This window comes from Carassius carassius, chromosome 31 (assembly GCF_963082965.1).
Source record: "Carassius carassius chromosome 31, fCarCar2.1, whole genome shotgun sequence".
Taxonomy (NCBI): Eukaryota; Metazoa; Chordata; class Actinopteri; order Cypriniformes; family Cyprinidae; genus Carassius; species Carassius carassius.
In genome coordinates, this window is record NC_081785.1 from 12,217,012 (window position 1) to 12,240,977 (window position 23,966).

Consider the following 23,966-nt stretch of genomic DNA (forward strand, 5'->3'; position numbering starts at 1 on the left):
CATTTAGACAGTGGTGTGTGCCTGTGTGGCTTTTTTGCATTAATAAGTTCTGTGCAGTGTGTATATTTGTCAGTTTGACACATTATGTTCTTGGTAAACTGATTGACTATATTGTATGCCTCTTATAGCCCTAAAAGCTTCACTTTGAGTCTTTATGATGGACTATCAGGACGTCATTACTGAACTGCTGCAAGTAATAACGGCTGGTAAACCTGATCAAGTGCACTGCCTGCAGTCAAGCACAGAGCACTTGTGTCTTCATTGTTCATACAGGCAGAAACTGGAAGCCCATCAGGGCACTTTGTCTTCCTCTTCTCCCCTTTATTTTTAAATATGGAGTGTGATGCTCTACTTGTAGTTTTTATGTTTTAGCTCTCCAGTAGCTGTTTGTTTGTACTCTCTGTAATGTGTCAATATGTTCCACTTTTTTAGGACGTGGAGAACTTCAAAAAGCTCAACGTGATCAGCCAAGATGAGTTTGATACTCTGACCCCTAAACTTCCCGTTGACCCCAACCAGGAGGTCCCGCCCCCTCCACCATGTCAGACAGGTGATTATCTATCCATCTATCTTTATTTTATTAGTAAACAAGCAATTAATCCTAAATAAAATTATTTATGTATTTAAATGTATGTATTTTTGTGTGTAGATGATTCTAGCATGGCTCATTCTCTCCCCACGGATGTCCCAGAATCCTCCAGTGTGCCTCGTACCCCACGTACACCACGCACTCCTGGAAGACAGGACCCCACCAAAACCCCACGCTTCTACCCTGTCATCAAAGATAGCGGCGACCTTGATGGAAAAGTATGTTTGTAACAGGCAAATATATTCTGGGATTAAAAGGATGACCTTTTTATGTGTATTTTTGTAATGATACTTATGTATTACCTGATATTTATATATATATATATATATATATATATATATATATATATATATATATATATATATATATATATATATATATATATATATATATATATCAGGTAATATAAATATCAGGTTAATTTATATATATAAATTAACATTTATGCTTAATGCCGGAGTTCTTATATTTGTCATAACCATGTGCAAATATCCATGGTTTTTTTTTTCTTTTCTTTTAGACACCCAGAAAGAGGAAAACCCGTCATAGCTCTAACCCTCCACTGGAGTGCCATGTAGGCTGGGTGATGGACTCACGAGAGCACAGACCCCGCACTTCCTCCATCAGGTTTCTGGCTTTTTTTTTGTCATGCACTCATTACTGAGATGCCAATATTTCAGAAACTTGAGACACTTGCGAAAGTTGGCTCTGCCTAATGGTTTTTCTTTCTCTCCCATTATCCTCATCATCTGTACAGCAGCTCGAATGCGTCTCCGTCAGAAGGAGCTCCCGCGCTGTCAGGCAGTTACGGCTGCACCCCGCAGTCCCTGCCTAAGTTCTGGCATCCATCACATGGGCTTTTGAAAGAAAATGGCTTCACCCAGCAAGTTTACCACAAATATCGCAGAAGATGCCTTAATGGTACAATGATTGTTTGTTTGAACAGCTGTTCTATCTTTATTTATATTTATTTTTATATCTATAGGTATCTATCCATATATATATATATATATATATATATGCACTTGTTTTATTTGAATTTCTCATTTTTGTGTATTTTCTTTCCTCAGAAAGGAAGCGATTAGGTGTGGGTCAGTCTCAGGAGATGAACACCCTCTTCAGATTCTGGTCCTTCTTCCTCAGAGATAACTTCAACAGGAAGATGTATGAGGAGTTCAAGCAGTTTGCCCTGGAGGACGCCAAAGAGAACTACCGGTAAGAGTCACAGTCCTGAATTCTGTGTTTTATCTGCAGACCCTGTCTGAAGAAGTTCTCAGCCTTTGAGAATTCAGGCAGCTATTTCCAGAATAGCCAGGCAGTAAGTCAACCAAGTTCATTTGACCCCTTCTCAAGTGCCTCCAGTTTGGCAGGAGGGTGCATAAATTACATACCGAAAATATAAATGTTTCTGCCCATGAGTCCCTCGGACTATATACATAACCAGTGGTATAAACATAGGTATTACAGATGCTTCAAAATTCTCCTGATTTTGATTTGTTTTACAGAAAAAGCTACAGAAGACATGAAAATGATTAATCCCGGTTCTTGAAAATAATAAAATATTAATTAAATATTGCCTAACATCGCAGTATCTTGTTAGAGTGTGTTACAGCTGGCATTTATGTTCAACTTACATAACACAACATACAAACGCTCACATTAAAATGACTGACAAGTCTGAATCCTATACAGGGATGCATAAACTCTTCTGGTTGTTTACTCACAGATTGTTTGTATTAGTTGTTAGGCAAGTGTGTATATTTCGGTACTAAAAAAATGAATGCTGAAGGCTTGGACTCCTATTTAACTCATCAAGCAATATTAAAATCATGTACAATATCGAAAGCATCTTGAACTTTAGATGCTTTCGATTTTGCAGATTTGTAAACAATAAATCTTCTTTCATGCAAAAACAAAAACAAGTTTTTGCAAACAAAATACATTTTTCTGGGAATCCAGATCATTGCAAAATAACATTTCCGAATCTTGTGCATGTTTTTTGGGCACAAAATGAGTGTCTTAAGGCAAGTGCAAACTGTACTGTAAACTTTTACCAGCTCTGACTTTCTGCATGTATAGCATTTGCAATGCGTATAGTCATGCAAATAATTGCACTGGTAAAGGACACATAAGGTTTCTGTATACTATCTGCTGTGTTACCTGGGAAGGCCAACACTAGTTTCCTAATGTGTGTTCAAATGTTTGTCATAGGTACGGACTGGAGTGTCTGTTCCGGTTCTACAGTTATGGACTAGAGCGGAGGTTCAGACAGGATATCTTCAAGGACTTCCAGGAGGAGACCATCCAGGACTATGAGAAAGGTCAAACATTCAGAGTTTGGCAAAGCAAAACAAAAAAAAAAGCAAAGGCTGAAATCTTTATTGTGCCATTTTAACTTTGCATATCACCCACCATCTCCGTGTCTGATGTTTTGTGGGTGAAATTCACTTTACATTGGTGGAACCTTATTGATAAACCTTTTTTTTTTTTTTGAAAAGATGTGTCAGCATGTGCATGCATCTAATGTTTGGGGCTTTGTTTATACGTGTAGGTCAACTATATGGACTGGAGAAATTCTGGGCTTTCCTGAAATACGCAAAGGTGAAGAATCAGCCCATTGACCCCAAGCTCCAGGAATACCTCAGCAAATTCAAGAGCATTGATGATTTCAGAGTAGATGTGAGTATAAGCATCAGTCTTGAATGGTAATGTAATCCCAGAACAAACATTATCCCTGTAAAAGCCTAACATACTAAATAGAAGTTAAAAAAATATTTTTCTGAAATGGAACAGTTTTTTGTAAACCTAAAATCAAATCTAAAATAAAAAGGTTAATTTGTGTGTTTTATGTTTAGCATAATTTTCATAATATGATATAGCAGAATATGGAGCTCATACTCGAAGAAAAACGTAGGAATTTTATTTATATGTGCAAACTGAACAAAAATATGCAATTTGGTGCAGTTGCTGATATGTGTGTGTGTGTGCTCTTGTTTTTGTGACATATCAGGACACAACTCTGTATAATGATATGGGTATGACACAGGTATTACAGGGAGAGGGTGACTTATGAGGACTTATGTCCCCATTTTTCAAAACGCTTATAAATCATACAGAATGAGTTTTTTTGAGAAAGTAAAAATGCACAAAGTTTCCTGTGAGGGTTAGGGTTAGGGGTAGGGTTGGTGAAGGGCCATAGAATATACAGTTTGTACAGTATAAAAACCATTACGCCTATGGGCTGTCCCCACTTTTCACAAAAACAAATGTGAAATTCTGACAACTTGTAAGCTAAATCAATTAGATTTCATAACAGTATATAATAGATTATGTGCATAAAATGTATATAACTAACAGTTGTCACTCTATACAATAATCCCAATAATATATCTCAGTGAGATGATATTAAAATGCTGAGTTTTATAATTTATGATCAGCTTTGTATTTTTATTGTGGGGGCAAAATATGAAATGCAGTAATGCAATACATTGGTGAGTGAGATATGTATATATATATATATATATATATATAGGCTTTTGGGGAATATTTATTTGTACATATCTCATATATATATATATATATATATACATATATGTATATATATACATATATGTATATATATACATATATATATGTATATATATACATATATATATATGTATATATATATATACATATATATATGTATATATGTATATATATATATATATATGTATATATGTATATATATATATATATATGTATATGTACAACCCGAATTCCGGAAAAGTTGGGACGTTTTTTAAATTTTAATAAAATGAAAACTAAAAGACTTTCAAATCACATGAGCCAATATTTTATTCACAATAGAACATAGATAACGTAGCAAATGTTTAAACTGAGAAAGTTTACAATTTTATGCACAAAATGAGCTCATTTCAATTTTGATTTCTGCTACAGGTCTCAAAATAGTTGGGACGGGGCATGTTTACCATGGTGTAGCATCTCCTTTTCTTTTCAAAACAGTTTGAAGACGTCTGGGCATTGAGGCTATGAGTTGCTGGAGTTTTGCTGTTGGAATTTGGTCCCATTCTTGCCTTATATAGATTTCCAGCTGCTGAAGAGTTCGTGGTCGTCTTTGACGTATTTTTCGTTTAATGATGAGCCAAATGTTCTCTATAGGTGAAAGATCTGGACTGCAGGCAGGCCAGGTTAGCACCCGGACTCTTCTACGACGAAGCCATGCTGTTGTTATAGCTGCAGTATGTGGTTTTGCATTGTTCTGCTGAAATAAACAAGGCCTTCCCTGAAATAGACGTTGTTTGGAGGGAAGCATATGTTGCTCTAAAACCTTTATATACCTTTCAGCATTCACAGAGCCTTCCAAAACATGCAAGCTGCCCATACCGTATGCACTTATGCACCCCCATACCATCAGAGATGCTGGCTTTTGAACTGAACGCTGATAACATGCTGGAAGGTCTCCCTCCTCTTTAGCCCGGAGGACACGGCGTCCGTGATTTCCAACAAGAATGTCAAATTTGGACTCGTCTGACCATAAAACACTATTCCACTTTGAAATAGTCCATTTTAAATGAGCCTTGGCCCACAGGACACGACGGCGCTACTGGACCATGTTCACATATGGCTTCCTTTTTGCATGATAGAGCTTTAGTTGGCATCTGCTGATGGCACGGCGGATTGTGTTTACCGACAGTGGTTTCTGAAAGTATTCCTGGGCCCATTTAGTAATGTCATTGACACAATCATGCCGATGAGTGATGCAGTGTCGTCTGAGAGCCCGAAGACCACGGGCATCCAATAAAGGTCTCCGGCCTTGTCCCTTACGCACAGAGATTTCTCCAGTTTCTCTGAATCTTTTGATGATGTTATGCACTGTAGATGATGAGATTTGCAAAGCCTTTGCAATTTGACGTTGAGGAACATTGTTTTTAAAGTTTTCCACAATTTTTTACGCAGTCTTTCACAGATTGGAGAGCCTCTGCCCATCTTTACTTCTGAGAGACTCTGCTTCTCTAAGACAAAGCTTTTATAGCTAATCATGTTACAGACCTGATATCAATTAACTTATTTAATCACTAGATGTTCACCCAGCTGAATCTTTTCAAAACTGCTTGCTTTTTTAGCCATTTGTTGCCCCCGTGCCAACTTTTTTGAGACCTGTAGCAGGCATTAAATTTTAAATGAGCTAATTAAGTGGATAAAAGTGTAAAATTTCTCAGTTTAAACATTTGCTGCGTTATCTATGTTCTATTGTGAATAAAATATTGGCTCATGTGATTTGAAATTCCTTTAGTTTTCATTTTATTAAAATTTAAAAAACGTCCCAACTTTTCCGGAATTCGGGTTGTATATATATATATGTGTATATATATGTGTATATATATACATATATGTATATGTGTGTGTATATATATGTGTACATATATATACATGTATGTGTATATATATACATATATGTATATGTGTGTGTATATATATATATATATGTGTATATATATATACATATATGTATATGTATATATATGTCATGCATGTATATCATATTTTTCACCGACTGCGCCGGGTGTGTGTTCACGGTTTGTGTGTTCACTGCTGTGTGTGGGCACTTTGGATGGGTTAAATGCAGAGCACAAATTCTGAGTATGGGTCACCATACTTGGCTGTGTGTCACTTTACTTCACTCACATTTTATTTATTTTCTTAAATGATGTATGAATATTCAAGTGAACCTAAATTGCTTCAGTCCAGGAAGTGTTTATCTTGAAATATTACTTCCAATATAAAGAGAATTCTTTTTATATAATATTATTTTATAAAAATCAGTAAAGATTTTACAGCAAAAAGACATGGTGGGTGTTTTTAGAATTATACTAAAAGGCTTTTTTCTTACTTAATAAAAATGTTGAAGGCATGTAGTAAATTGTGCCCGACAGATTTTTCAGCAGTTTTTATCATGTTGATAATTTAGAGGCCTTAGCTATTTGTATATCATATGTTATACAGTAGGCTCTATAGGGTTAATGGGATTAGTCAGTATACATTTTATCACTTTCTAACTGTTAATATTAGTCTGTTGAACTCTAAACCAAATGTAATTTCCCTTCTCTTAGCCACCCATGGCAGAGGATGGAGTAAGGAGGAAAGCACACTCATCCTCCGCAGGGGATGAGGTGAAATGTAGGCGGCACAACTCGACACCATCGTCCAAACAGACCCCAGTTGCCAAGACGTCTTCAGACAATCAACCAACCGCAGGAGTGATGGCAAAAACAACCACAACGGATCAAGCCGCTGCCCCAACGACAGGGAAAACCACCAATCAACCATCAGCCAAGCCAGTCACAGCCAGTCAGAAACCAGCACCTCTGAACGCCAAAAGCAGCACGGCTAATGACCCGTCTACAAAAGCCCCACCCAAAGAGAATGTGAAGAAGAATACCTCATCAGATGCTCGTAAAGGAGAGGCGGCGACGAGCAAAACCAACGATGCCCAACAGCCAAAGAAATGAACATCTTACTACACTATATACAGTATTTGAGTGTGATTCTAACTATGGAGCTGTGAAAAGATTTTCAGTGCTGGTGCTGGCTTACGTTTTTCACCACAACCTTGGAAGTGAGCCAGTCAAACCGTTAGAGCAAACATCAACTGTCAGACCGTTGCGTTCACAAACTGAAGAGTAAACCAGAAACATCTTTGTGTTGTACAAGGTGCATTTTCTGGACAGGTTTACTTCCATAAGAACTTTTTTTTTCTTTTTCTGCAGTTAGTAGTTTCAGAATCAATTACGCATGGTGAACTTGTTTTGCTGTAAAGTTTATAAAAGGTGCGTTCCTACATTGGATGCTGTTTTATCTCTTTTTAAAATTAGTTTTACCTTTGCTAATGCCTTACATTTCAAAAGCAACAAAATAAATATATATATATATATATATATATTACAGCTCTGTCAGTTTAATAATTAATAATATCTTGGTTTTTAAGTGTTTTTAATTTGTGCGAAATGCACCGCACACATATTTAGTTCAGTTATTTTAAAAGCTCAAATAAATAAAAAAATTGAACTGAGGTTGACACAAGATAACACACTATATAGCTTATTGCATTTTTTGCTCTTTTAGATTGTGTAGGAAAAAATATGACAGTGATGGAATACTAAGTTCTTTATGCTTTTATGATTAGCTGAGTGTCTGAGCTGAATATTGGAGAAGTACGTAGATATCAGTGGTGAGGGATTGTTAAAAAGTGTTATCAGGAACTACAGGATTTGTCCTGCCTTTTAAACGAATATTGGGTCGTTCACATTGCAGAGCTGGTGATCTTGAAGATGCCACGTCTCGAGTTTAGGTGTAGAGTAGAGAGGAAGAAAAGACATCTTTGATCTTTTTGATAATTTTGACTTAAATTGGAAAACATCTGTGTACTTGAAGTTTCTAAGAAATGTTAACTTTTTGAAAGGAATTATTCCTCCTTTTTAAATTTTGAATCCTATTGGAGTTTAGTTTGAGATAATTTATTGTTTTACTCTCTTTTGAAAGCTTAATTGATTATAATCTTTTTTTGTTGTTGTTGTTGATATTACTGAGAGAGTGTAGAATGCTGCAAACATTGTGTCCCAAAGAATACTTTTATTTGCATTATATTTTTATTTTTCACTTTGGAAAGTAGCTAATAACATTGAATCTGTGTTTTTTCTTTTTCTCACTTATGATCAGTAATCAGACACTGAATTAATGTCCCGATTGTATCATATTTGCTTATGAAAACTGTACATAAAAAATATTAGAAGCACCTCTCTAATTTCAATCAAATAATTTTTATTTTTAATTTTTATTTTTATTATTTCATTTTATTGTGGTATTTTTGTTTGTGTGTGCTTGTGTGTTGGTATGCATGTCGGTAAAAAAAAACATTTTCTGAAATTGTAAAATGTAAAAAAAAAATTGTAAAATATATTAAAATCTGTTTATAAAACCCCAAAATAACATGTATTGTATTTCTATGTGCCTTACGCATTCCACGTGTGACACATTTTGGGAGAAAAAAAAACTGTTATTTGGATTACTCGATAATGATTTAAAAAATAATAATTTTCACTGACAAAGAACAATATATATGATTACGGGACCCATCTTAAAGACAATAAACAGTGAGCGCAATCCAGCAAATCCAAAGAATAGACACGTATTAAACGTTAACAATAAACGCTATACAGAAACTGCAGCGGTCAAGGGACATTTTGTACTTTAGCAATAGTACAAATTGTTAATACCGATTTGAGAAGATAAATGGCTATTGTTATCTTTGTTGATTTATGATTGTGATTTTTTTTTATGTTTTATTATAGCCTGCCATGTAATATTCAAAGCAGTTAAATCGATTTTGTATTTAATTCGCATTCCTTTTTTGTAAACGTGTGTTTGTTTTCTATATGAAACTTTTGAGCTGCAAGCTAATTAAAAACATATTTCCTGCATATTCTAGTATTTTATCGCGGTTAGCTACTAATAAATATAATCATAACAGTTACCGCCTTTTCATTACCCCAAGCCTTTGTCTGGTCCGGTCGCGCTCGGTGGTCTTGTAGGCGCCACTGTTGAAATGAAACTACAAATCCCAGGTGCCAACGCGGTGTTCCGGTGACAGGCAGCCAATCAGACGCGCCCCTGAGTGCCAGCTGGCCGGGCGCGCGCTGTGGGAAGGCGCTATCGTTGCAGTATGGCGGACGATGGGGACGGTAAGAGTGCAGCGGCGGACACTAGCAGTGGGCAGGGGACGACGGAAGAGTTGGATCCGGGGACCGGTCTCAGTATAAGCGGCATGCTGCTCGATCTCAGCGTTCTAGTGCTCTTGTTGGCCGCGTGTTACGTGGTTTACGCGCGTTGGTGGAGGAGGGCGGGCGCAGACGCGGGCCGGGGCAGCGAGGCCTCGCCGCTGCCCAAGATGAGGAGACGCGACTTCACCCTGCAGCAGCTGCGCGAGTACGACGGTGTGCAGAACCCTCGCATCCTCATGGCAGTCAATACCAAGGTCTTCGACGCGACCAGCGGCAAAAAGTTTTACGGACGCGGTAAGGAGAGCGCTGGGCTCAGGCTCACACCCACATTCAGCGGTGTTTTTTAACTTCAGCTGTGGAAAAGGTAACGTTACTAGTATCCAGTAAACAAAGTCTACTAAAGCTGGAATACGTACTAATAACTACTGGATAGTTACTAGGACTAATAAACAAGCATTAGTGCCTTATTAATATTCTCGGTAGCCCTTTATTTTACAGCTTCCCTTTATAAGAGCAACAGTACATTATGCGTAACAACAAGAAACTAGCCACAAACCTATAGCAAGTATATTTGTTTAATTAATATTACTCCGCACTCATTTGTATGAATTCACACTATAACAAGGACATCTTAAATTTTTTTTTTTTAACTAAAACTGGAAGTACCAGCAACAATTGGAATACATTCTAGTCTGATGGGAATGTTTCAGACATGTTACCGCTGGATACTAGTAATTATTCCAGCAGTGACTAACATCTGTTGAATACGAACTGGTGACTAATTGTATAGATAAATTGTGCATCATTTTAACCAGCTAAACCTGTAGTAAGTAGTACATGTTTCTAATTAATATTACTCGTAACAAATAGTACAAGTAACACAAGCAGATACTATTTAAAGTCACACAAAGCCTCTTTCTCCCACATACCCCTGCTGTGATTATGCACAGGGTGGTCTGATGTGTTATCATTTTGCCAACCTATTGATGGACCCTTTTTGTCTTCTTCATAACTGCGGTTAGCTTTCTCTCACTCTGTTTTGCCTTGGTGAACTCTTGCCCAGGCATCAGGTTTTCATGTCAGTGCATTTTTGAATGAGAGCCATGTGTGACGTGGACATACGGGGTGAGAGCCATGTGCTGGCACACCCGTCAGGTATGTACTGTACAAGTACAGCTGTACCATGCATTAATCGATATGCTTCTTTTAAACATGTATATAACAGCTTGATTTGCTATGACGGATATTAGGTCAGCTAAGTTTAGCAGTGGCCTTGGTTAAGAAATCAAGCCCCGAGCTTCATTGCTTCCTCTCTCCCCTGTGGAGAAACGCTCGTTTCTTTCCTAAGTGCTTTAAGAGCGGTTTACAGGCTTTCAGCTGCTTTGCAAAACAGCTGTTTGCTACACAGAATACTTGAACTATTTGCTCTCAGAACAGCAGTCTTTTGTCTGTCTGGAGTCTATATTTGGACACCCAGGTCAGAAGTGAAACCAAGAAGGCACATAAAACTAGCAGGATTGCCACAGCCTTTGATTTGATTTACCAAGTTTTGATTCACAGTACAAACTAAAGCCTGTGATTGGGCCTCACATCTCCCTCTGCTATATTTGTATATGAGATATGTTATCTGACCATCTGTGGCGTTTATGGGGGAGCGCGGGACGTTTAATGTGTGTTGTCAGCAGTAAACCAGACTCTGACCAGTGCGTCAATGTTTTTAATGGACCGGCTTGTTTCTTCTAAGATTGACCAACTGCTGAAAAAAAGAGGCTTTTGCACATGGAGATCCGATTATTATCCAAAGACGAGAAGTGTCAAAAGATGGCCTTCTGATTGCCCCTACTATTGCCTTCTGTTCTGAATAAACAATGACTAAAGCTCAGTCCCTCTGTCAAGAAAGAGAACAGAAGAATGTACACATGCCAGAGCAGCCTAGTCATCATCAGGCTTGATCTGGAAGTCTTTTGGCAGTCTTGTTATTTATGAATCATGGATTAGTTCCTGTTCATGAGGTTATGGAGTAAAACTCTGAATGCAGCGAGCATACGTGATGAGCCTGTCCTCTTGTCGTCTCCTTTTATCACATCTATTTGTTTGTTTGACTTGATTAGGTGACTGAAGTTCATCAGTCTGTTGTGTTCATCTGTCATTTTTCAGGTTTGGGAGGAAAGGTGAGGCCTGAGTGGTTTGTGCACAGCTGTTGGTGCATATAGTGTATTGTCATGGCACCTCGCTCTCATTTCTTTACTCAGTGCAGTGTGTTGTTCACAGAATCTCTCACAGCTGTTCTGTAGTAGCTGTTTGTTTACCTGCGTTTCTCTGGTTTGTGTGAGTGGCTCCATTCACCTCCAGCTTGTCTGGGATTGTCTGAACCACTGACTCCACAACTGTTTTCTTTTAGTAGTTTCACAGCAGCGTTTTGTTTTGATTGTATTTCAGCAGGGTTCTTCAAACTTTTATCAGGCAAAGGATTTTTTGCATAAAATGTATTATTCAATTATTTTATTTATTATAAATGTATTATTAGTAGTAGTACTTAAAATAATATTAAATTGATAATTAATATAAATTATTGTTAGTTAGTAATTGTTTATTCATTATTAAGAATAATTATATAAGTGCTATTATTATTTTAAAGACTTTGCATACTTTACCTTCATTATATAACTTTTTCTTTTTAATTTAGGCCTAACTTTTTTTCAATTTGAATCTTTATATATATGTGTGTGTGTATACATATATATAATTTTCTTTCTTCTTTTTTTTCTTTTTTTTTATGTGGGAGGGACATTTTACTTAATTTTAAATTTTTTAAGTTTAATTATGTTTTGTTTAATGCATAGTTGCTGTTGTTGTTTTAATTTCACAATTTTTTGTTTTGATCAGACTCAGACAGTAATTGATGAATCCCTGGCAATATTGCATTTTCCGTTCTGATTCCTATATCTATAATGTGCAGAAGTTCCTAAATTTGTATTGCCGACCTTAATGCTGACGATATGTCTGTTGTTCCAGAGGGCCCCTACGGGATCTTTGCGGGACGTGATGCTTCTCGGGGTTTGGCAACATTCTGCCTGGAGAAGGATGCATTACGAGATGAGTACGATGATCTTTCAGACCTGAATGCTGTACAGATGGAAAGCGTTCGAGAATGGGAGATGCAGTTCATGGGTAAGCAGGAGAATTCTACTTTGAATTCAAAAAAGGAAAAGCATTATTTGTCCCAAAAAAAATCTAACAGTGTCTGAAAGATTTCCCCCGTTTTTACAGATAAGGCTTAAGCCTAGTCCCAGACTAATAATGCATGTTTGAGCTGTTTTCACTGAATGGAACTTGCACTTTTAACGTATTTTAAAATATATTGGTGCAATTGGTTTGTTTCAAGATGCACAACTGTACTGTTTTTTTTTTTCTTTTCTTTTCTAAGTAACATTTATAAAATATACTTGAATGTCCTATTTGAACTATGGCTTAAACCTGGCTTAGTCAAAGCCCTGACTGTGAAACCAGGCCTTTATTGGCCTTTAGGGTAATCGGAGCTAGGAAAGTAATGCAGGTAGTTAGTTATCATTCCTCCTGGACCACAAGCTCTGCATGTTGTTCCTGTTGTGCTGGTTTGGGCTGATCTGTACATTTACTGTAATCACACAGCTGATGCAGGGATGGGGTACTGGGGAAATTCTCTAGATGATGAGTGACAGTAACCTCAGAGAGCTATAAAAAAAAAAAAGAAAGAAAAAAAAGAAATGCCAATATATCACTCTTTTTCCTGGTCCATTATTCAGCATTGATGTGTCAGACGGTCTCTAAATGAGAAAAGATCAAAAGACTGGTTAGTCAGTACCACAAAATAAAGAAAACTATTTTTATTGCATTGTTTTCACTAGCTGCCCTCAAAAACTAATATAACATGAATCGCACAAATGAGTTGCTCTCCTTCATGTACTTATATATATGTATCTTTGTGTGTGTGTGTGTATGTTGGGGATATTAACTATTGTTCTGTAGAAACATTCAGTTAGGTTTATTTTTGACTGGTCTAAAGCGATTGATTTGATGTAGCACAGTCTCAGATCTGTTTGTGTTGTTATGTGCAATGAGGAAATGTGAGAAGCTGCTTGACTCCCCTGTCAGTCACCACGTGTGGGGAAAATCAGGCATGTAATTGTACAACAGTTTTATGCTGCTTGACAACTAAGTTACTCTGGTGATGATAAAGCATAAGACTTTTCCACACTGCTTGTTTGCTTTGTTACTACCAGAGATGAATTCATGGTTAATGCCTTTTAAGAACACTCTAAAAAATAATTGATAAAACTGGTAATTGGTAGTTTGGCCATTTAATTTTTTTTTTAAATAGCTGTCAAAGGCAACAGTGTTGTTAATACAGTTTTTATTAATATTATTTACATATATTTTTTGAGGTAAAATCAGTACTTCAACTTAAATGATTTCTATTAGTTGCCAAAGCTACATTTCTAATTTTCATTTAATATTATTTATTATTTAACAAAAAAAGTTTTTAACAGTTTTAGTTTTGTTTTAGTTAACAATAACACTGATGGAGAAAGATGATTTTTGCGACCAGATGATGTTTTACAGCTAAAAGTAGCTAATAGGTCCATGCTAACTTCTCCCTGTTTGTTACTATAAAAGTTCAATGTCCAAATAAAACTCCTTCCAAAAGTTTGCGCACAAGATAAATATACTCATAATTTACATGAACAAGAAATAGCATAAATGCAGTTTTATTTTTAAACTGTTTTATTAATTATTTTTCCAATTGTTCCTCCCTCTCAGAGAAATATGATTACGTTGGCCGTTTGTTGAAGCCAGGAGATGAGCCGTCTGAGTACACAGATGAAGAGGACATGAAGGATCATCAAAAACACGAATGATCTGCTGAAACATCACAGCAGCTGAAGGCCAGGACTGAGAAGGCCACCATCCAGAAAAGTTAAACCCCAGCAAGAAACCCCATCAGAATCTGCCCTTTGCCTTGGTTGTACTGTATCCCCACTACTGCTCCACCACAGAGATAAACGTGTCTGTCTAAAAGCCCCCTGCTGTTCTGACTGTTCTTCTTCCAAAACAGACCAATAGCCTGTCAGAGTTTCCTGTACTCTTCTTGTCTGTTTTTGATACCTTCTCTTTAATCCAGCTCCTTGTGCCCTCGATCTTCCTGTCCCACCCAATCACTCAATTTACACCGTAAATACCATCAAACACTACTTTAATACCATAAGTCACCAGTCCTACATCCTAAATCATCATTCATACTGTCTAAACCCTACAGCCCAATGGAAAGTGAAACGCACCTGAGGCTTTTATAGCATCATGCACATTTGCGTGTTCAGACTTGGATTGACAATTTGAAGAGAGAAATAAAAAGGAGGAAGGAAAAAACACTGAATACACCTACATGTTTACTCACTTGATTTTTGTTGTTGTTTTTGTGCGTCAACACTTATCTCAAATACTTCTCAAGCATCTAAATCTCATGCTTATTCGTTGACTGTGAGAACGTTGTCATTTTAAATCAAAGTATGTCGAATGGATATGGTAACCAATCCAAAAGCCAGATTGTCTACCATCAGCCAATCAATCCAAAGGCTGGGAGGGTCTGGGGTGGGTGGGTGCTCTTAGCTATTTTTGTATTGTGTGCACCACTATAGTGTGTAGCAATTTTTGTCACAATGTGATTGTAAAACATTCAGGATGGGAAATGTTTGGGGGGGGGGGGGGTATCCATTAGCATTCTCACCGTAAAACTTGTTTTATTTGATCTGTGTAAATCTAAACAGCTGGTTGGGATGCAAAGGGAAGTTTAGTTCGTTAGTTTGGATCAGCTTGTCTGCTCATCGGTCATCAGAACTCTCCCCTGTCAGCGTAGTTATTGTGCCTTATTTCTGTTTAATTCTACTTCAGAATAGTCAAGAGATAAAGGTATGAAAACTAGAGGGAGAAATGCACAGATTAAACATGTTCTGCTCTGCCCTTTTCACAATATATACTCTGAGGAGGTTTTTCAAAAGCCAAGGCATATTTTCCCTCCATTTCCTCGGTTCATACGAGGCGTGCTCATGTCTGTCAGGGAATCCCACACAAGAGGCTCGACCATTATTGTGACCTTGTATATAGACTTTATGAGCTATTTCAGTGTTACTGCCATATCTGCGCTGTTATTAAACTCCACGCACTGCTGTATTGTACTGGCCAAAAGATCCGTTGCTCTTTCCCCATTTCCATCTTTTTTCCACCTTTTTGTTTTCTATGCTGAGTTTATTTTTTATTGTGGGTAATTTGCAAATCCACCCTTAAGTGTTATATTTTGTTTTTGTTTTCTGGAGAGGGGAACTATGAGCTTGGAAGGATATTTTGTCTTGCTGAGGGGAGGGGGATGAGGCGAAATTCAAAAATTGTGGATTCTGTAAATATGTGTATCATTTTATTAAAGCATGTGCAGCAAACAGTGAGGTAATGCTGGCTCTCACGTCATGTATTTAAATGGAGTTTGCAAGGATGTGTGTGTGTGTGTGTGTGCTGGTTGGGGGGAGACGTGAATGTGTTGTTGCAGAAATAAATACATTTGGTTAATAACTACTGTTATCCTCTGCCCCTCTGTTGTTTCGTTTCATGTGGAAAAAATAGGCATGGTCTCTCACAAAGGGTATTTTTCAAATAAAACAACTATGAAAGTGGAAGCAGAGCCTGTAACGACTGAAATATAAGATGTGTCGAGAAACCACTAGGATGATTTACCTTTATGTATTGTGTCATTCTACCACTGTTTTTACTGGGAGTTTTGGACTAGTTAAACGTTTGCACTTCCATACAGCATTTAGCTGTGAATGATGTGGTGAAGGAATAAGGGAGGAAATTTGTGGTTGGTTGAGGTATGTCATGTTCCAGTTATAAATACTGAGAGTGCATATAGGCAAAAAAAAGTAATAGCAATAGTTTGTCAATTTTTTTGACTTATAATTTGAAGCATGATATAGCAATGTGAAATGTCACACAATCTTATTAGAGCTGAAAAAAATTTACTCAAGGTAATTTATTAATAATGTGCATCGCACCTCCAATTTGCACAATGAGCAATCAAACTGAAGTTTACAGTTTAATAGCTTAGACTGTAATTCATTCCTCCCAGTTATGATCTTTGGTTTTATATATATATATATTATAAAAGGGTACATCATACTTTGGTGTGGACATACTTAGACTTTTGGTACCCCATTGCTAATGCTATGTTATTAGTGTTGTCTTCACACTATAAATGATCACTTTCTGGGAGATGATTTCATTAAGGACTTGGGTTATTAAACAAAAATTACAAAACACTTAACAGCTCAGAGATTGAAGTTGTTCAGCGTTACCCACCAGATGTCACTGAAACCATAATCTGAGGTATGTACCAATGATGGGATGTCCGAGTCATTTCTGTGAATCGGTTCATTCCTAAAAGCCAAAAAGGAAATTCCCAGAAAGAATTATTTTACAAAAACATCAAAATATTTGTCTTGTTTTCCAGATTTTTTAAAGAAATAAAAATATACTTCTGTTCAGGAAGGATATATACCATTTATCAAACATTACAGTAAAGAAACTTATAATTTTACAAAAGATGTCTATTTAAAATAAATACTGTTCTATTTGTCAAAGAATACAAAAAAATGACCACTGTTTCAACAAAAATATTAAGCAGTATTAAAAACATATAAATATAAATTTTTGTGGGGCACAAAATAAGCTTAGAATGATTTCTAAATAATCATGTGAGACTGAAGACTGGAGTAATGGCTGCTGAAAATTCGGCTCACGGAAATAAATTACATTTAAAAATATCTAAAAACATGAAACAGTAATAACACATCACAATATTACTTCAACTTTGGGTTTTTCCTGGGACAATATATTGGCTGCAGACAGTATTAGTCCAAAACAACAAGAGAGAGAATTGCATTATTATTGTGAAAATGGCTTCAGGTTGAAATGCAAACATATTAATTCAATTAGATTAATTCAATTAATTAAAATGCATAAATGTTTTTGCAGCTTAGGATGCATTTTACCCTTTAAAAGACATGACAAACACATAGATAAGACATTCTCACTGACATTTTTATTTAAATATCCTGAATCCCGAATTAGGGGTGTTTGACCTTCTCCACCAATCCGAAAAGCCCATGAGTGCACCTGAAGTGGCATAGAAGCTTAGCACCAGTGAAGATAGTGTGGAGCGTTTACTGGGTGTTCTGGTTGCTGTTGAGATTGTGGACGTGGAAGTGGTACAGGGAACAGGAGAGTTGCTAAACTATTTTATATCCCTGTAAATATATCATATATATTATATTCCACAAATATCTGGAAGTCACCTTGATTGCTATATAATGTAAAAGTGATAAATTTCAATATATGTTTGTTCATAAAATAATCTCTCTATTGTGTCTAGGTTATTATAAAAATAGTCTCCAAACTTTTACTCTTGTTTTCTGTCATAGCTTTTTACAGCATGTTGCTAATCTATACCTGGCCAAGACTAGCCCAAAATCTCTACATGATCTGATCATTTATAACTCTCAGACCATCCACTCTGGAACAATCTGGTAGATGCTGTTAGGTAGACATCAGTGTTTTCATCATCCATTAGCGTCTGAGAAACGTTTGATCCCTGGTCACTTTAAAATCCTTCTTCCGTGACAAATCTTTCATTGTAGTGATTTTCAAAAACATCAGGATTTGTGATCAATGAAAAATAACCTTCTTAACCTTCTTAAAACTTAAAAATAATATGCATTTATTGAGTAAAAAAAAAAAATATATATATATATATATAGTATAATCAAAATATCTGAAAACCTTTCAGGGAAGGAAAGAACCAGAATGAGAAAACCTTTGGCTTCCCATCTAAAGAGATTTTCTCTGCCATATACAGGTTTGTGTGATCAGTTTTATATAATAATAGCATGACCAGGTTTGGGTGAATGTTTTTGTTGTCCAGAGATGTCACTAGATTAAAAGTCCTTTCTTTGACTCCAGTGTCGCAGACTTAAGCACTCAATGTTTGGTGTTGTGTAATTCTAGGTCATGGATTTTAAACCTGTTTAAATTTGAGGCTTTATGACAGGCCTTTCCCACGTCTGGAGTGGTGCTGTGTGTGCTGTAGTGTCAGCCCACTATTATGTGTGTATGTGATTGTGAAAGAATGACTTGTGTTATTGTATGTGTGTTTTGGAATCGTTGGGGTTTTTGTGATGATGTGAATGTGTGTGTGTGTGTGTGTGTGTGTGTGTGTGTGTGTGTGTGTGTGTGTGTGTGTGTGTGTGTGTGTGTGTGAATGCATCTCATGCTCTGTGCATGGAATTATGTGGAAATGTGAATTAATATTTTAAATTTTTGTTTTGTATTAATTTTACCCATAATTTTATTAAAATTTAATTCATAATGTTTTTCATTATTAAGGTAAGTTTCTGTTTTATTAAGGACTTAGAATAAGTGTAATTTTTGCCTGAATTCATGAGGAAAAGATCCATATGTTGACACCAGTGTGCATGTTTTGCTTAACTGAAAATCTGATATTCATGTGCTGATGTTATTTATAATACCTTTAGTATTGCATTTCTCCTGGAGATATATAGTGCATGTAATACTTTTATATAACAAAGTTGTGTTAAAATGATCAAAAGTGACTGTAAACCAAGAAAAAGTGTTTAGTTTCAGGTCAGAAGAGGAGATGCTGAAACTCATGGGACTGATGAACTCTATGTGGGTCATAGACGGCCATGACAAAGTGACAGCTTTCCATCTTTCTAACTCCAAAACCGTCATAGTTCTGGGAGGTGAGTATAAATGTTGTTTTGACTCTTTCCTTATGAAATATGAACATAATTATTTTAGATAAAAATAAAAAGTTCCTAAAATGTTTTTATAGAATATGCAAGAAGTAGTAGGTTTGCAAGTTATGTTATTTTGATATGTTTTGCAGGCTGCTCTGGTGCATTAGCACGAGAGCTGGCTAAAGAGTATCCTTCCTCCACTGTCACGGTGCTGGATCTCCCGGCTGTGGTCCAGACCGCTCAGCAGCATTTCGCCCAGCAAGATGACACCATCTGTTTCCAAGAGGGTGCGTTCTTAATGGTTCACATTTGACTGGTTCTCTGTCCTTCTGAACTTGTCGAAAACAACAAGCTGTCTAATGCCTGCCCTAACCACAGAATATTTTATGTGTTTGTTTTACAATAGTTAATGAAAACTGAAATAATTCTTTATTAAAATCTAAATAAAAACTAAAATAACTGGGAAATGTAAACCTGAAATACTCAAAAATGGCCGGAAATTTATGTTTAATTAATTAATTAATTGATTAATAATTAGTTTTTTTATAATAAATCATAAAACCATCTGTATTAAACATGAACACATTAAACACTTGATGGCAATAACATTGTGCAATGCTAATGTAATGTATATGCAATGCTTTTAGCCATTTTTTTATTTTACCAGTTAGCACATTAACTAAGAAAACTGGAAACTGGAAAACACTCTGAAAAATAAATAAATAAAAAACTACACTACCATTCAAAAGTTTGGGGTCAGTAAGATTTTATTTATTTATTTATTTTTTTCAAAAGAAAATGTAATTAAGCATGGATGCATTAAATTGATTTACAGACTTATACATTGCAATAAATCTTTATTTATAACATTTATACTTATTTACAACTTATTTATAATTTATATCTGAACTCACACAGGCTCATGTCATGGATTTATGGATGCTGAAAATACAGCTTTGCCATCACAGCAATAAATTACATTTTAAAATATAGAAAAAAGTATTATTATTATTTTTAAATTTAATAGTATTTGACAATATCACTGTTTTACTGTATTTTTGGATCAAATAAATGCAGCCTTACCAACCCCAAACTTTTCAACGGCAGTATAAAACTAACAATGAAATGCATCAATTAAATAAGAAAAAAAAATCATAATGGCATTTCTGATCTATAAAACAATTAGATATATGTCATTTTGTATTTGTATGGGACTTTTTTTGAAGGAGAAATCCCTCCTGCAGATTTATACATTCTGGCCCCGATCATTCATGACTGGAAGGAGGGAAAAAAAGTTCAAACTATTGAAGAAAATTCATACAGCATGTCATCCAGGTGGGAAAAGATTTCATGGTCAATAATATCAATAAGTGGCCCTAAAATGATCTGACTAACTCTTTCATCTTCATCATCTCTATCTAGATGGAGGCGTTCTGATCGCAGATGCACTGTTGTTTGAGAACCGCTGCGGTCCAGCTGTGGTTCAGATGTTTTCTATGAACCTGCTGGTCCAAACAAGCCTCTGATTATATACATCTGCTTACCAAAGCAGGATTCAGAGAAGGTCTTTCAGACCAGAAAATCATACAATGCTATTTTGGCACTCAAATGAATATGCACACGTGTATTCATGTAAACATTGTCAGTAATCAGAACCCTTCTGCCCTATCTGCAGACACAGGAGTAATCATATTCATGCACATGTCAGACATCTGTGGCCTTGTTTTGTTAAGTTATAAAGCATTTTATTTCTCCATCAGAAAATGACCCCACTCCTGATCCTTACAATTCCTTCAAAAGGCTGTTTTAGTACCAATTAGTTTTAGTTATTTGTTAACTTGGCTCCTGAGGCCTACCAGATGTAGTCTGAGAAGGGGTGGGATAAGGAGCTGTTTTGGATTGGCTAGTAGTGTGTCAAAATAAACTCCTCCCTCGATCCCACCTTGTGTTTCTAGGCACGGTTGTCTTGACAATTGGTTAAGTATGACCCCTAGTGGTTATTTGTTGAATTAACGGTCAAAAAAAGTACACAAAATCCATTGAATAAAATAGCAGTAGTTAATTTTTAGATAAAGAAAATTTGAATATCAGTTCCTGGCCTCATTCCATTTCAAAAATATGATTTTTCAAATCAAAGAGTCCTAATACAGTTCATTTACCATCCTTCCAAAAAAAAATGGCTCTTGATTTTTTTTTTCTATTGTTTGTGTACTTTTTTTTTTTTTTAAACCTTGCACCACCCTTGACGTTGTGCCACACATTTATACTTGTCCACTGAGAAAAAAATCCTATAAAAGGAAACAATGACCAAAATATTTTGTTGTGAGGTGATCTCAATGTGATTTCCAGCTTTTGTATTTTCTACCTGTCATCAAAGATTCAAGATGTTCATGATGCATCTGAGCTGTTTACAAACAAGTAAACAACTTAAATGGATTCGTATTTTCGTAACTGAGATTATTTAAACTGGACTGATATTTCAAATGCATTACATATTTGATATGTACTTCTGATAAGTAGTTGTGATGAATTATAATAAATCTTTATTTACAGAGGTTTCCTATTGATTCGTATTAAATAATGAGTAGCTTTTAACCTGAGCTTTACAAAACAAATCCCTGTCATCGTCTCCACAGATGTGGATGTCAGGGAGCAGCCAAAATGGAAGTGATATAGTGATAATCCTGTTCGTGCATGAGCGCGCACGGGAATTAGCTCCCTCTGCAGGTTGACGAGGAGCAGCAGCGGCGCGCATACGTAACCTGCATGTGTTTGTGTGTGTGTGGGGGGTGGAGGAGAGGAGAGGAGAGGAGAGGAGAGACTCAAACTGTGAGCAATCGCCACATAGAAACACCAGCGCAGGAACAGCAAGATCTTCCTATGCAGGTACACAAAATTTTCTTGCTGTGCTGTAGCATACATGTTTTACAGGCAGGGACGTTCAAGTGCTTTCCAGGATTTCCGCGAGCTCTTCATGCAGATGGTCCGGTGCAAATGTAGCACGTCATTAAAATGGCGCCAAAGATTAAGTTGAGAAACAGCAGACGCTACCCTAAATAAATGTTTACATGTATTTGGTCTCTGTATTAATTTCTATAAGCTCCTGGTGTGGTTTGCTTTGATATTTGGTAGTTACTTTGAATCGCGTAGCTGCTAGCCGTGCGCGCGCGCGTGTCAAAGCGTCATGTCGCAAGTTCGGCGCGCGCGTCCTGGCCTGACTGTGCGCCTTATCTTATTTAACCCAAAGGTTTTGGTATCGAACCGACAAATGTCATCAAACGCATGCCCATGTTTTTGCAGTTTAAGTGTATATATGAATTTTGGTCATGTTTAGAGTTGTGTTAGAAAAACATTCCCCGTGCCACGGTCTGGGTTGGTCCGGATTCAGCTCTGCCGTGATATTGGGGAAAATATTATTTTATTTTTATGTTTGCGTTAGAAGTTAAATCCGCCAAATCTATGTATTTGTGCAATAAAAATTTGTTTTCTGATCTACGAATGTAGCTTTGTATGTGGACTTGTATGTTTCGTGGTATTATAAGTTGTTGTTTTTTTAAATATATCAAAGTGCAGCAGAGGTTGTGTATTTAAACACTGTAAAATTTATTTGGATTCAGTGGGAAAAGAAATTATTAATAATAATAGTTTTGTTTTAACCTGGCATTAAAATGGACAGCTATGTGACGCCAAGGGGCGTGTTCTGCAAGTAGCGTCACATGGAGCGTTTGCGCAGCGTGAGCTGTTTATATGGAGCGAAACCATAGACTGTATGTGCGAGACGTCGAGTTTGGCCAGAAGTTTTTGATTGTAATTCAGTTGAAATTAGCAGAGAGTTACGAGATTTTGATGTTGTATCTTTAAATTTATTTAGAACCATATGTTTTTGGTTAAGTTTGGCATATCTAATCAGTTTTTTGAAAATCTGTGTTTGCTTTGCTCAATTAGTTGAGTAAATACTAATAAAAACACGATTTCACTCGTCTGTTCGTGTGGTGTTGTTCTGTAATGGAAAAATAGTTCGGCTTTAATCGTTTTAAGTCGTTGAATATTCGTCATATGATAAAAAAATATATATACATTATATAAGGAGTGTTTATGACTTTCCAGGCGTGAGTGCGTTGCTCAGAAAATTGGAGTTTGCTAATTTTCAACACGGTGCATTGGGTAATTTAAAAATCGGATTTTAATTGAATGTACAGATGAAGCGGATAAGTTAATGGTATGTACACATGACATTTACTATCTAGACTAGAGTTGTGACGTTCGCGAACGAACCGATTCTTTTGAACGGCTCATAAACATGAACGATGGGAGCCGAGTCGCGGCTGGAGGGGAGCCGTTCTTTCTGTCTTTCTTTTTTCCTATGCGTATTTCACACAGATGCACACAAATGAGCTCCTCCGCGAGACAGAACAGTTATAGGGGGAGGGGCGCACCCAGCGCAGGCCAACCCTTTATAGCGTGATGATATTAGTTATTAGTTGTGCATGTTCATTGCTGCCCACTTTGTTATTGTTCATTGACTTGAAGGGGCTGATGTCCTATTTGCAAAGTTTACAGTAGTAATAGTATGTAGACATTTCCATTTTATTTATTCTAATTTTATCTACTTTAAATATTTTTTGTTTTCTATCAAAATGTTCTTGTGTGATAACAATGTTCTTGTGTGAAAGTGTTTGTAGTAAAAGCTGTTTTGCACAGAAATTCATTGCAGCCGGCTTTGTTTTTGATGTTTATTTGAGTAGGTATTGTATGAAT

The 23,966-nt window shown here is 36.4% G+C and overlaps 3 protein-coding genes and 1 pseudogene across 5 annotated transcripts in view; all 4 read left to right on the forward strand.

The window, feature by feature from the left end:
• The window catches only part of LOC132111569 (la-related protein 1B-like), a 30,577-nt gene extending 22,623 nt beyond the window's left edge, over positions 1-7,954 (forward strand). For 2 of the 3 annotated variants that reach the window (XM_059518980.1, XM_059518981.1), the window contains 8 exons: positions 433-550; positions 650-807; positions 1,110-1,216; positions 1,347-1,510; positions 1,660-1,804; positions 2,801-2,910; positions 3,141-3,268; positions 6,703-7,953. In XM_059518980.1, the coding sequence (XP_059374963.1) occupies positions 433-550; positions 650-807; positions 1,110-1,216; positions 1,347-1,510; positions 1,660-1,804; positions 2,801-2,910; positions 3,141-3,268; positions 6,703-7,101 (1,329 nt within the window). In that variant the 3' untranslated portion in view covers positions 7,102-7,953. Of the gene's footprint in view, positions 1-432; positions 551-649; positions 808-1,109; positions 1,217-1,346; positions 1,511-1,659; positions 1,805-2,800; positions 2,911-3,140; positions 3,269-6,702 lie in introns of all 3 variants that reach the window. The other variant, XM_059518982.1, reaches the window with a different exon arrangement.
• Positions 7,955-9,240: 1,286 nt separating this feature from the next.
• LOC132111570 (membrane-associated progesterone receptor component 2-like) lies at positions 9,241-14,430 on the forward strand. The gene is made up of 3 exons (XM_059518983.1): positions 9,241-9,663; positions 12,385-12,540; positions 14,170-14,430. Exons 1-3 carry the CDS (start codon positions 9,312-9,314, stop codon positions 14,265-14,267), a joined length of 606 nt encoding a protein of 201 aa, XP_059374966.1. The 5' UTR covers positions 9,241-9,311; the 3' UTR covers positions 14,268-14,430.
• A 1,592-nt stretch (positions 14,431-16,022) lies between these two features.
• On the forward strand, positions 16,023-21,110 carry LOC132111914 (acetylserotonin O-methyltransferase-like; annotated as a pseudogene).
• An 802-nt stretch (positions 21,111-21,912) lies between these two features.
• The window catches only part of LOC132111571 (protein Jade-1-like), a 14,978-nt gene continuing 12,924 nt past the window's right edge, over positions 21,913-23,966 (forward strand). Inside the window, exon 1 of the mRNA XM_059518984.1 lies at positions 21,913-22,094. The gene's annotated coding sequence lies outside the window, so the exon portion shown is untranslated. The remainder of the gene's footprint in view (positions 22,095-23,966) is intronic.